This window comes from Protopterus annectens, chromosome 13.part0 (genome assembly GCF_019279795.1).
Source record: "Protopterus annectens isolate FY-2018-M chromosome 13.part0, PAN1.0, whole genome shotgun sequence".
In the NCBI taxonomy this organism is placed as follows: Eukaryota; Metazoa; Chordata; order Ceratodontiformes; family Protopteridae; genus Protopterus; species Protopterus annectens.
Genome location: NC_056747.1, coordinates 900,788,681 through 900,802,733, shown reverse-complemented (window position 1 = coordinate 900,802,733; position 14,053 = coordinate 900,788,681). Strand labels below are relative to the sequence as shown.

Below are 14,053 nucleotides of genomic sequence, written 5' to 3'. Positions count from 1 at the left end.
TTTTGATATTCAAGAGGAAATAGTCTGTTTAGAGAGAGGTTTACCCAGCGCTCTTGGGTGAAAAAAATTACTCAGACTTTCTAATGGGTTTGGTCTTATCCAGCTAAAATCTGTGTTGTCTCTGCACATCCAAAGTGTTGAGTATCTTTATCACTAGGGTTTTGAGGAGTAGGGAAAAAGGTAGGCAAGTGAATGGATTGATTAAGGCACAAGTCATTAACCACTTTAGGCATGAAAGAGGGATTGATACGAATAGAAACCCTATCGCTGTGGAAAATTAAAAAGGGTTGTGAAGCCATAAAGGCTTGAAGCTCAGAAACACTCCCAGCAGAGATGATAGCCACCAGTAGAACAGTTTTTCATGTGCATAGTTTTCAGGAAGCAGGAGTTGCAGGTTGAAAGGGTGTCCAAGTCAGTTTTTCCAGAACACAATTCAAATCCCAAGGAGGATGTACAGGTTCCCTGGGAGGTCTGATGAGCAGGATACCTTTTAAGAAAAGCTTAACTTCTGGCCTAGAAGCTAAGGGAGAAGGACAAAGGCAGATGTGCAGAAATGGCTGATAAATGGGCTTTAAGTGAAGAATAAGCCAATCCAGCCTTGAGCAGCTCACACAAGTAAGACAGGACCAGGAGAATATCCACCGAAAATGGACCTAGTCACTTGTTAAACACCAGATGGAGAACCTCTTCCATCTGGACAAAGCATTTCCTGGCCTCCTGTAGGACTAAAAGCACATCCTCAGAGAAAAGGTGCCTGAAAGGAGTCAGAAGCCTATCATTCACAGTGTCAAATTCAGCATTATTAGATGTGGGTGAATGAGAGATCCTTTGTCATGTGAAAGAAGATCCACCCTGTGAGGTAACTTGTGATGACTGCCCTTGGCTAACTGCAGAAGAGGGAACCAATGTTGCCTTGGCCAAAAGGGGGTCACCAGGAAGAATTTTTGGGTGTTTGTGAATCTTCAGCAAAACTTTCTGAATAATGAGAAGGGAGGAATGCACATAGAAACACCCCCTTCCATGAGAAATGAAGGGTGTCCACCTTCCAAACCAAAGGGTGTGGGGCTCTGGCCCAAAATTTGGAAAATGTCTGTTCAGAAGGGAGGCAAAAAGATATATTTGGGGGGTATCCCACCGGTGGAGAATGTCTGGAAACATCCTGTGGATCACCTCTTCATGGACCTGTGTTATGGATAAGCTCAGTGTGTCTGCTAATACATTTTGAGTTGAGGGGATGTAGACCACTGTCAAGGTTTCCTTTGCTTTAAGGCCATCTCCCAAGTTTGCACAGCTAACCTGCACAGACGGTAAGACTTTGCTTCCCCCTGCTAGTTCATAGGTTGTTACTAGGCTATCAGCCCTAGGGCCTATGCAAGCCTAGCCATAACAATTCCCTGGATATTTCTTCCCACAATATTTACTTCTCTGGACCCTGTCTAGCAGGGTGACTGACATGATCCCTGGGGGTGAATTTCCTATCTCCCATCCAATCATCAAGGTTCCTTTTGAAGAGGGCCAATGAGGCGCTCTGCTTGACATGTATGGGCAGTCTATTCCAGAGTATGGGGAGTCTCTAGGTCAGGAACCCATCCCTCCAGCATGTTTTGTTCATTGTGATGACAAGGCTTAGATCCCTGGAGCGTGTGGCTCTGAGGGATTTCTTTAAGTGGAGCATGTCCAACAGCTCAGGGTTTGACATAGCCGTGTATGTTAAGCAGAGATCGCTTCTGAGTAGACGATATGCCAGAGAGTATAGCTGGAGTTTTTTTTTTAGACTGTCAGCATATGGCATCTGCTTTAGGCCTGTGATTCTTTTAGTGAGGTATTTCTGTGGCCTTTCCAGCTGTTGCAGATGTCTTGTGAGGTACATACCAAACAGTGCATTATACTCTATAATGGGTCTAATGAGGGATGAGTACAGTGGGACAATGACCTCCTTTTTTCTGGATGAAAAGCCCTTAGTGAAGAGGTGTGCCACATAGAAGGATTTCCTGACTGTTGTGGCGATGTGTTATCGAAAGTGAGACCACTGTCCACCTGTGTCCCCAAGTCTCTCATCACACTTTCGATGTTTAGTGTCCTGCCACCTATGTGGTAATTCATGGGTACATGTTTTTTTTCCAAAGGGGATAACTATACATTTCTTGGCATTAAGCTTGAGCCCATGGCTCTGGCACCAGGCATCTGTTTCTGTAAGGCCCTTTTGTAGAATATCCAGATCGTTTGGGGATTCAATAATGGCTCCCATTTTACAGTCATCTGCAAACTTTGTTAGCCAGAGTCCCTTAGTGTTGACCTGTACTTCAGAGAAGTAGATGCCAAACAAGAGCGGTCCCAGGACCGAACCCTGAGGTACTCCACTTGTCACTTGTCTGGAGCTGGATTTGGAGTCAGCTACTTTTACAGTCTGGGTTCTGTCACTAAGCCAGTTGGCAACCCATCGAGTGAAATAGGGATTTATGTCCACCTTAGTAAGTTTATCTAGGATTCCAGAGTGGGGGATGTTGAAGGCCTTGGCGAGGTTCAGATAGGCTGTGTGGACTGCCTTACCCTCGTCCACAGCTCTGGAGACTGATTTGAAGACGACAGATTCAGGAGACAAGATCGGCCCTTCACAAACCCAAACTGGGTGGGGTCCAGTGTTTGAAGGTTGCCAATGTCTTTGTTTATAAGTTCCATAATAATGCATTTCATGCCCTTGCAAATCAGGCTTGTCAGACTGATGAGACGGTAGTTCCCAGGATCCAAGGCGGAACCCCCTTGTGGAGTGGGATAACTGTAGCTCTGCGCCACTCAGTGGGCACGAAGCCTGAGGCGAGGCTATGATTAAACATGACACTTAGGTGAGGTGCCAGTCCATTTTGTAGTTCTTGTAGTACACAGCCTGGGATGTCATCTGGTCCCATGGATGCTGTATTCTTAGCTTTGGAGAGTGCGGTTTCTACCTGTGTGGCCGTGATTATCAGAATTTGGCAATCTTTTGGTATTGTGATAGGTCCTTTAGGGGGTGAAGTTGGCACTAAATCCATCTGCCAGGATATTGGCAATATCCTTGGGATCAGTATATTTAATGCCATTCTGCTGTAGCTCAGAGCAGATCAGAGCATTGCCATTTAGATTCTTGACACAACTTTAGAATGTCTTGTGGCTGTCGCTGGAATCTTCGGCAATTTTATTTTCGTAACTAGGTTTTGAGGATTTTATGTGGGATCTCAGCTTCTTACTGAGGCTGGTAAGGGAGTTTTTTGCATCCTGGGATTTTCCTCTTTTCTGCAAAAATTTCTTCCTTCTGTTGTATAGTTTGTTTATAGCAGGAGACCACCAGATTGGTTTCCTTTTTTTGGAGAAGAGCATCTTGGTTCTATTTGGGATGGCACGATTCATGCATGAGTGGATGCGCGCGTACAGTGCCTTAGTGTAGGATTCTGCAGTCTAACTTTCAGATCCCGTCTGCATGGGTGTCGTGAAGTTTGTCACTTCTGACTTCAGTAGCATGAAGTTGGCTTTGGAGAAGTTTTTTAAGGAGTTTTCCTTACTGGGGAGTGGGGGTGGGATGTGGATGTCAAGGGTGATTTGCTTATGGTCAGACCTGATCAATGAGGGGGTGACCACTGGTGTGGAGCATCTATCTCCCATGTTGGTAATGACCAGGTCTAGGACACTGGAACCTCAGGTAGGACAATGGATTAGTTGAGCCAGGGCGTTGGAATTTATGAATTCCAAGAACCGTTGGGAAAAGGAGTTGGTACCAGAGTAGTTTTCCCAGTTAATGGCAGGGTAGTTGAAATCACCCAGTATTAGAGTGTTTGGCTGTATCTTAATATTTTCCAGTATATTCAGAAAGGTGTAGTGAGAATCTTGGGGCATGGCTGGGGATCTGTAGAAAACTACAATTTGGATTGCAGTCTTATCTAGTGTTAGTTGCACCTGGAGAATTTCAGATGCATTGTGTTGGGCAACTATCCAGGAGGTGTGAACATCCTTGGTGAATATGGACACTCCTTCACCTTTAGTGTTTCGGTCTTGGTTTTGTGGCCGAAAACTGTGGTAAGAGTTGTAGCCTGGTATTGCAGGGGTGTTCTCTGGAGCCTTGAACCAGGTCTTAGTTACTGCACAGACATCGATGTTCTCCATTTTTAGGAGTGCCTCGAGAGAGTGCATTTTGAGGTTTAGACTTCTAGCATTGAGTAGCATTACCTTCAGATTTTGCATGTTTGTATCTGTTATGGTGGTGGTTTTATCCTTTGAACCTTACCTAAAAAAAGGCACTAAAAGGGGTGGCTTTAGCCAGTAACCTGAATCCCAGGGGTGACAGGTGCAGACCATCTCTGGCAAAGCATCATGGTCTGTCGATCATGTCTTCCCAGGCAAATACTGGATCCCCTTTGAATGACACCAGAAGCTTAGCCAATTGTTGAAATCAATCATTTTGTCCTTATACTGTGGTATAATTCGGGGCGAAGGCAGGATGCTACTCAGGGCTAAGGTCATACCTGCCTGGGCCACATGACCCAAGAGCTCTTCCATGTCTCTTTTTCATGTAGTCCAGGGAGGTACGTCTCAAGTCATTCACTCCAGCATGGATAATGACAGAGCCATATTTGTACTTGTTGTGGAGTGACTTCAGTGCATGCTTTATGAGGCAGATCCTGGCATCTGACAGGCAGCTGACTGTAATTTTCTCCTTGGTCAGCCTGGTGAGTGGGACGTCAGTGTGCCTGACTATAGAGTCACCTATGACTAAAGTGTTGGGTACATGGTCTTGCCTTAGGGGCTGTTGTTGGGTGGCACACTGGTGGTGTGAGCTATGTGTCACTTTGGTTGTGAATGGTGTTGTTTGCGTTTCGGCTTCGGAGGTCCTTGCTGCTTCGGCAGGTTAATGTTAAGGGCCTCCGCATATGTGGGTTTAGTGTTGCTATGTGTGAGTGTTGATGGTGTGGGTTTTGAGGGATATGAGTTGCTTGAGGTGTAATGCAGGTGTTAGCCTTCTCCTCTTGGCTGTCTAGTACAATCTTGGCTGGAGAGAGCTTTGCTTCCAGTTTGGCTATGTAAGTGCATCTCTCACAGGTTGTAGTGTTGGGTGATAGGAGGAGAGGAGTGTTGGTGTACATGAGGCAGTTGCCGCATTGCCCCAGTATGCCCAGATTCACCAGATGGACAGGAGAAATCACCGGAAGCTAACCCTTGGACATGCCTGTTTAGGTGCTTTTTTTTATAAAGTTTAAGAGCTGTTTTCCCTTACCTTTGCAAGATACTTTGCAATTATAGGCGGTTTAGTGCCTACGATTAATTTCTCCTTATTGACAAGGAGAGTTGAGTGCTTATATCAGTTTCAGTCTTCCTAGTGCTTTCCAGCAGGTTCCAGAGCAAGTGCTAGTCACACGGGTTCAGATTTTAGTGCTACTACTGAGGAACCAGCTAGTTCTAAGGGAAAATTTGAAGAGCAGACGTTCTGGCACCTGGAATAGTTTAAGTGTAGCCTCGCGTTGCTGCACGATGCGAAAAATCTGCAAACACACATGTTTTTAAGCCAGAAAGATGAAAGGGATAGAAATCAGCCCTAAAAGGCTAATAAAAGAAGAAAAGAAGTGTTGTGCTATCTGTGAACAGTTTCAAGAGGCCTGGTAGAAGAGATGATGAATGGAAAGCCTGAAGTGCCAAAAATCAGACCTCTATCTCCCCTACGTGGATGTTTTGGTTTTCTTATCGAAGGAGACCACAGGCCTTGGACCTTTAGGTTCCCCAAAGTTGCTCCCCACCCCAGGCCTGAGGCAACTGAAGTCAGCTCCTGAATGGGGTGTGGTTGCTGAAGGGAGGAGTCCTGAATTCAGAGATATTTGTTGAATTCACCAATATGATTTCTTTTTCAGGCATGGAAGAATAAACTCGAGGATGAGCAGGTTGAGACCAAAGTGTTTTCAGGTACCACTGGAACCTTTGCATGTGAAGTCTAGCTAGGGGCAGCATTGAATAACAAGTCATGAACCCTAACATCCCGAGAAACTCTCTGGCTGTTACAGAGGTAAGAGGAAGTAACTGCTGGAAGAAAGTCAGCAGAGATTGCAAAGGCAGAAAGGCCATCATAAGGTCTGTCCTTAACCTGCAGCCCAGGAAGACCTGATCCTGAGAAGTTAGTGAAAACTTGTTATAGGTGATAATCAATCCTAGACTTAGGAGAAAGAAGATTGTGGTTTGAAGGTTCTGGTACAGGATGTCTTGATGTTTTGCTTGGATAAGTAAGTGTTCCAGGTAAGGGTAAATGAGAATTCCCTGCAGTCTGCAGAAGGCAATGACAGAAGCCAAACACTTTGTGAATACCCTTGGAGCCAGAGTCCAAAGGGCAAAGCAAAAAACTGAAAATGAGAGGAAGCAATAGAAAACCGTAAGAATGTCCTGAAGAGAGAATGAATGGGAATATGAAGGTATGCATCCTTGATGTCTAGGGAAACCAGAAAAGCTTGAGGAAGCAAGAGAGGAGACCATTTTAAGTGTAAGCAAGGTGGGAACAAAAGATTTAGCTGGGACAAATCTAAGACTGGTCTCCAAGGACAATCTTTCCTGGGGACCAAGAACATCCTGGAATAGAAGCCTTTTCCTCTTTCCATGGAGGGAACTCTTTGAATTGTCCCCTGTGAAATCAAGTCTTGAATCACCCGTGGAAAGAGACAGATCTGGTCCCATGGGGGTTATGGGATGCCCATGAAGGGAAGGATGGATTTCAAAGTCATGTGGTAACCATTCTGGACAGCGCACAGGAACAATTTGTCTGTGGTAATACTTGTCTAGCTAGATAGGGAATGAGAAAGGCGCTGGGAGAAAGGGATGTTTGAGAGTATGGCCAGGCATTCACAGACCACCTGGCTTGTCTGGAAAGGGAATCTTATGGGCTGAATATGGCTGAGACGTAGCAGGAGTCTGTTTGCATGAGCCCTTCTTGTGAGGTTGAGAAGAAGCTTTTCCTTAAAGTTAGGTTTGGAAGGGTAATTTCTGTGGTATTTTGGAACTAGAAAGACAAGAATACGTTTCAGTTCCTGGAGTTCTTTCCCCTTCCTCTTAGAGTGTTTTGAGGATGGTGTCAGCATTTTCAACAAAAACGGCAGGGTTGTCCAGGGGTGCAATCCATAATTTTTGCCATGAAATCCTCAGACAGACTGCAGCCTTAGCCAGGAGTACCTCCTGAGGACAGACCCAGATGCTGCTGATCTAACAGACCTCTGTAGCATCATAACTACATTTAATGGAGTGTCTGGTATCTTGGGAAGAAAGTATCAGGGGTTGAGACTTGACTGCTGAGTCTGGAAGATCTGTAAACAACTTAGAAGCCTGAGAAAGTTGAGACAGTACATACTTAGACTTAAGTATTTGATAAGTTAATGTCCCTAAAAGCCAGAGTTGAAGAGTTGTAGACCTTTTTTCCAAGCCTCTCCATCATTTGACTGCCCTTGTGTGAGGGTAATTGGGTAGTGGAAGGCAGCAGCCTAGAAGCTTTATCTGCAGAGACTGAAATTACAGCTGGGTCTGCAGGAGGGCATCTGAACAGAAACTTACTGTCCTCAGGGACTATATAAAACTTGTCTAATCTTTTGGGCACAGGAGGTTGAGAATCAGGGCTTTTGGATAATAAATGAAAAGCATCCTGAAAAGCTGGCAACACAGGTGGGATTAGCAGAAGATAAAGGAGAATCTATTTTTAAGAGGTCATAGGTACCTCTTTTGTACTTCAGAAACCTGAGAACTTTCCCACTTGAAAAAATCCCTCATCTTTGAAATAGTCTCACCAAAGGAAATATCTTCCTCAGGCTGAGTCCTCACCATTAGAAGGAAATATCTTCCTCAGGCTGAGTCCTCACCATTAGAGTCAACCTCAGTGGATGCATAACCCAGGGGGGAGTCAATCCGTCTGGAGTAAGCCAGAGACTCACCTGAAAATGAATCTTCTACTTTAGTGGCCTCTTGCTCCACAGTAGCAGTCCTAACTAAAGGAGTTGGAGGAGATACAGGAATAAATGTCTGAGCAGAGGAGGGCCTGAGTGCTAAAAAGGCATTCAAGATTCCCTGAGAAAAGGCTTGCCAAACTGGGCAAACTGGGGAAGAATCCTGTGAAGAAGAAAGGAGAAAGATGTTTTTGTTTCCTCTTCTGTGCAGGAACTGCCCTAGGCTGGGAAGGTTGGGCTGATGTATGGCTAGGCTCCAGCACAGACATCAGCAAATCCTCTATCATTAAGACAGGAGAGGTACTTCAAAGTAACAGATATCTGCGATGCCTCTGCAGACGTGCATATGGAACCCTCCCTAAAGATTTCTAAAACAGTACCCGTCGAGGGAGGAGGACCAGACACTGTATGGGCCTCCAGGGCTTCACTGGCCTCGACAGGAATGCCTGGGATCAGAGGCGCAGCAGATTCAAGCCGTAGCTTTTCACCTTCTTCTCTTGAGGATCACCCAATGGACCCGAGGTACCTTCCATAGCAAGTGATAACCACTTCAATCTCTGGTTTTCTAGATAAATATTAAGGGCAGCTAGACGACTTCGGAACAAATGCTTGGCAAATGGCACAGGCCTTGTATCGTGGGCAGATCCCAGGCAGAAAAGACACTGATTGTGATTGTCTGTGTGGAATCTGTCTTCCACAGTGGCACTAGTCCTTCTTGAATGACATTACCCCAAGACAAACATGACTTAGCAAAAGCACAAATAGAAATTTCCCCAACGAGGTACTTATTGGTGATCAGATGAATGGTTGAACCTGGCATTCAGATTGGCAGCAGAGAAGTTCTGAGGATGGTACGTGTAGATGTCACCTTCATGGCCTACTTCGGCTGTATCCTCTGTGCAACGTCAAACGTACCTAGCAGTAGTTTAAGTCTTTGGTATACTGGCCGGATGTTCAGGTGGCCTAGGCCGAGAATCCCTCATGGTATGAATACTGCAACAATGGAATAGAAGGACATCACACTTTCTGTGCTATAGGAATTTAATTTTGCTCCCCCGAAAAACCTCCTTTTCAGATGTTTCTGAGAAGGATAAATCTTTTAGGGAAATATGAAACCCAACTCAGAAAAAAAAAATGTTCAGATTGTGATGAAATTCATAAGATACAACCCTTTCTTCTGACTGAAATGCATGTCAGAAAGAGAGAAAACTCTACTTTTTCATGCCTGAGGAAAAGCAGGCAAGGAAAAAGTACCAATAAGTTCCTTAGCAAATCCCAGTAAATTTTCCCAGTCCACAGAAACAGTAACAGAAGACTGGAAAGTTCTCTCACCATGTTTCCTTTTCTTGCGTAACTCCCTGGAAAAGGGCCAGCTATCAGCATGCATACAAATTCCAAAAGCAAGTTCTCTATCCCGGCTAAGAGAAGAACTTTCACCAGCCCATTCCGCTAATGGACAACAGTGATTCTTCCTCACCAACCAAGAACATCCCTACATCCGCAGAGGCCATGGCTATTCCCTGGTCTTTGGTGGCTACATTTTCTAGATAAGGAAAAGAGTGAAAAAGATGAGTGGTCTGACAAGTGGCCAGAGCAGAGTCAACCCACCAGCAGCTAAGGTGCAACAGGAGCCAGCCTGACAACAAAAGATTCCCTGACAAATTTCTTCTTCTTGCAGACAGGGGGAACCTAGACCAGAATATGTTCTACTGATAAACGAATTTCCCTTAAAAGCATATAGTGAAGCCTTGATGAATCAGTAAAGTGTAAAACAGGGGGCAAGCGGGTTAGAGGTAAATAAACCACTGAGAGTCCCCCATAAGCACAGTATTCTGTACCCAATGCATAAATACACAAAACTGAATAAAAATTCGGTCAAAATTAGAATTTTCATACAAAATGTTCATATAAGTATCTACTCATACACTTCCTTATGAAATGCAGGGACAGTCCTATCTAAACCATATATTTTAGTCACAAAACCACAAAATTTCCTCAGAAAATGTAATTACTGGAAGTTTTACACTGACAAGACATATCAGAAGACAGATCACCAGCTAGAAAAGTTATACTGGAGGAAACAGCCAACTGTTTTCTTCATCTGATACAGCCTGCTTTAAAAACACCACTCTTTCACAATTAATTGTATTTTAAAATGTCAACTCTTTTCAGCAGTTTCCTTTTAAGTCAATTCCATTACACACAAGGATTTGCTCACCTATCATCAGGTTTCCACTTAAATAATTGCTCATCTGAAGACTCATCAGAACCTAAAATGTAATGAACAAAAACAAAATATGTTTACTATATGATCACAATCCTCTGAGAATATTTTATCTGCACAGCACTCATCTCTGTCTATAGTTCAGGCTTTTACATTTAAATTTACCAGTTTCTATCTTTACAACTCTTAGCAACAGCTCCACTAAGTTTAGTACAAACATTTCATCTCAGTGCCCAAGAATTTCTTTTAAATTCCCTCTGCAAAAATAAATTCACTTGTAAAGACAGACTTCAGCATGATCTCAGAGGGAGCACTTCAGTGACTTGAAGCAATATTTTTAAATACTCTTCGCAAATATCTCAATATACATTTTCATTTTAGGAGGGACATTTGGTGGGGTACACTGCAGAGGTTCAGCACACAAAGCAATCAGCTTGGTAAGGGATTAAAGTGTATATCTGACCAGATAAGACTGAAATCTGGCCCCCCTCCACAATACTGTTTTCTTGCTGTATCTCATACAAAACTAAAAGACATATCATAGCTGGTAGCAGAAGACACTGAGAATTAAAGTACTTAATGACGGAGCTAGCACTTGCAAATATATTTTCTGGGAAAGACACATTGCACATCACCAGAAGACACTGAAAAATTCACAACCAAAACTACTATAGAGAACTCAGCACAGCTCCTCGTGGTGTCCAGCAGAGTTCCTAGAGCAGCAGAGACCAGAAAAGACAAACTTTCCAGATTCTAAGTATTTTTTTCTGCATTTTCGACTTAAGCCTTTCGACTACTATTTCTGCCTGTTTTATTCTGTTATTACCTGTTTTTACTGTTTTTAATAGCTTGAATTGTTTGTTGCACTTGATTGTTTAAGTTTTGCTTAAAAGTTAAACAACAGGCTAATACACTCAAGTGTACTAGCTTTTGATAGCAATTAGTCGAAAAACACAGCATTTATGATATTTTCTGCCTATTTGAAAAAAAAACTTGAAAAAAACAAAAAAAATACTCTTGTTTTCCATACTTTCCTAATAGTTTGTTCCAGTGATCAGATTTTGCTGATCCTGGGCTTTGTCTTGGTTCCTGTGTTTCTCCATTTTCCTTGTTTGGTCAAGGGGAAGTTTTTTTACTCACCAGTGAGGGTGGGGAGTACTGAGCTGCCTGTTTGTCCTCAGAGGAGTGGTTTAAACCAGTATCTTGTAGTTTATTGGCCATTTTGGGTCATTTCCTGTATTTTCCAGCCCCCTGCTATAAAGCACGCTTTAGCGCGGAGTTGCTACAGGAGCAGCGGCGGTTAATCAAGGTTAAACTATTCGGGCTGCCTAAATTCCACTCTTCAAATTTTCCCTTAAAACAGCCTTCCTTGAACTGTACTGCTGATCAAACCAGCGTATTCTATATCTAGAAAGTTCAGCTCTACTTGATTCTTAAGTAGACTATTCTTTATCTGTAAAGACTAGCACTTGCTCCTAAAGTATTTTTTTACTTTGATATAGCACTTTTATTATACATAGTACCCCACTTGCCAAAATCCCTTTTCGATCACCCACATACCCCGGAGTCTTTTCAAAGTCCTTGTCTATTCCTTCTACCATGTCGAGGGATCAGTTGCTAGTGTCCTCTCCTGCTCAGCTGGTGAATCTGGGAATATTGAGGCAATGTTACAATTGCCTCATGTACACGGACAACCCTCTCCTCCTTCCACAAAACACAAATACATGCGAGAGATGCAACTATACAGCCAAACTGGAGGCTGAGCTCTCTCAACACAGGACTGGCAAGACCAGACAGGAGGAGAAGGTAACCTCACACACCACAAACCCAGTCTCACATAGTACTATCAATACTTTAAATCATACACATAAATACACAAAGACATACTCGGAGGCTCTGGTCAAAAATCTACCAAAACAGCAGAGGCCACCACAGCAGACACCCAAACATCTGCCACCTCAGGACACAACACATTCAACACATAAACCACATAGTCAGTGTGCAAAACAGTCACAGCCCTTAAGGCCAAACACAATGCCAGACACACTCGTCATTGGTGACTCCATAGTCAGACACACTGACGTCCCACTCACCAGATTGAGTAAGGAGAAGGTCACAGTAAGTTGCCTGTCGGGTGCTAGAATCCGCCACATAACGCAAGCACTCAGGTCTCTCAACAGCAGGTACAAGTACGACTCTGTCATTGTCCATGCTGGTGTGAACGACCTGAGACGTACCTCCTTGGACTACATGAAAATAGACATAGAGGAGCTCTCTGATTATGTAGCCCAGGCAGGTATGACCCTGACCTTGAGCAGTATCCTACCTTCACCTAGAATGATGCCACAATACAGTGATAAGATGATCAGCTTTAATAATTGGCTTAAATTTTGGTGTCATTCAAAGGGGATCCAATGTCTGTCTGCCTGGGATGACATGCTGGACAAGCCACGCTGCTTCGCAAGGGACGGCTTGCACCTGTCACCCCTAGGCTTCCAGATATTGGCAAAGGCTCTTGACACCCCCATAGTGCCTTTTTTAGGCAAAGCTCAAATTCTAAACCTACCACCCTAGAATACAAAAAAGGAAAAAAACTAAGGGTAATGCTGCTCAATGCCAGAAGTCTCAATCTCAAGATGCACACACTCGAGGCCCTTCTCAGTATGGAGAACATCGATGTTTGTGCTGTGACAGAAACCTGGTTCAAGGCTCCTGAGAGAACCCCAGCACTATCAGGTTTCACCTCATATCATGCGTTCCGGCCCCAAAATCCGGACAACACCAAGAAAGGAGGGGGGGTGTCCATATTCATAAAGGACACACACACCTCAAGGTTGGTGGCAACGCACGATGCATCTGAGACCATCCAGGTGCAATTAACCATAGGCAAGACTGCTCTGCAATTTGTAGCATGTTACAGGCCACCCTCTCAAACTCAGGAACCTCACATGGCCTTCCTGAAAACACTGGAGGGATAAATGTATCTCCAAATACCATCATACTAGGTGATTTCAACTACCCTAATATAGACTGGGAACACTATTCAAGCCCAAACACTCTAGCCCAAAGGTTCCTGGAGTTCATAAACTCAAATGCCATGGAACAACTAGTCACCATCCCCACAAGAGGAGAAAACATACTTGATCTCATCATCACGAACATGGGATCACAATGTTCAACACCGGAAGTATACCCCTCACTGGTGAGATCAGATCATAAACTAATCTCGCTGGAGGTCCTCATCCCACCCCCACCTGAAATAAAAAAGACCACAGTGAAAAACTTCTCAAAAGCCAACTTCACACTTCTAAAAACTAGTGTGGTCTCCTTTAAGGCCCCTGAGCCAGTGGTAAACATTACTCAAACCGCTGAACCACTTACAAATGCCTTCTACCAGCACCTACAGGACTGCATGGATCAGGCAATCCCAAACAAAACTAAGACCCTTTGTACCAAAGGCAAGCGTCCAGTCTGGTGGACCCCAGCCATAAACAAGCTCTACAACAAAAGGAGGAAGCTACTACAAGATAGAGCAAAATCCTTGAATGGTAAAACACCTTTGATCATTATAAGTAAAAAACTAAGAGCTCTCATAAAATCATCCAAGGCAAACTTTGAGAGAAAAATCGCCAAGGACTCAAAAGACAATCATAAGGCCTTCTTTAGCTATGTTAGAAACCTAGGAGGAAACTCCCAGATATGCTCGAAATTAGTTCAAAATGATGTGAAGATTACTGAACCTACACACATTGCCAACATACTGGCTGACAGGTTCAGTGCAAACTTCTCCCCCCCAAAAGGAGAAATATCTATACCAGAGGATTGTAGCCCCCCAAACATCTCCAACGCCCAGGTGAGAACTGCTCTCTCCAAGGCAAAAAACACAGCATCCATG

The 14,053-nt window shown here is 43.9% G+C and overlaps 1 protein-coding gene across 2 annotated transcripts in view; it reads right to left on the bottom strand.

Annotated features, from left to right (window-relative positions):
• Positions 1 to 10,142: 10,142 nt before the first annotated feature.
• Positions 10,143 to 14,053, bottom strand: part of LOC122787759 (breast cancer type 1 susceptibility protein homolog) — a 536,873-nt gene continuing 532,962 nt past the window's right edge. For both annotated transcript variants that reach the window (XM_044054655.1, XM_044054656.1), the window contains exon 8: positions 10,143 to 10,204. In XM_044054655.1, coding sequence (XP_043910590.1) covers positions 10,149 to 10,204 — 56 coding nt within the window. In that variant the 3' untranslated portion in view covers positions 10,143 to 10,148. The remainder of the gene's footprint in view (positions 10,205 to 14,053) is intronic.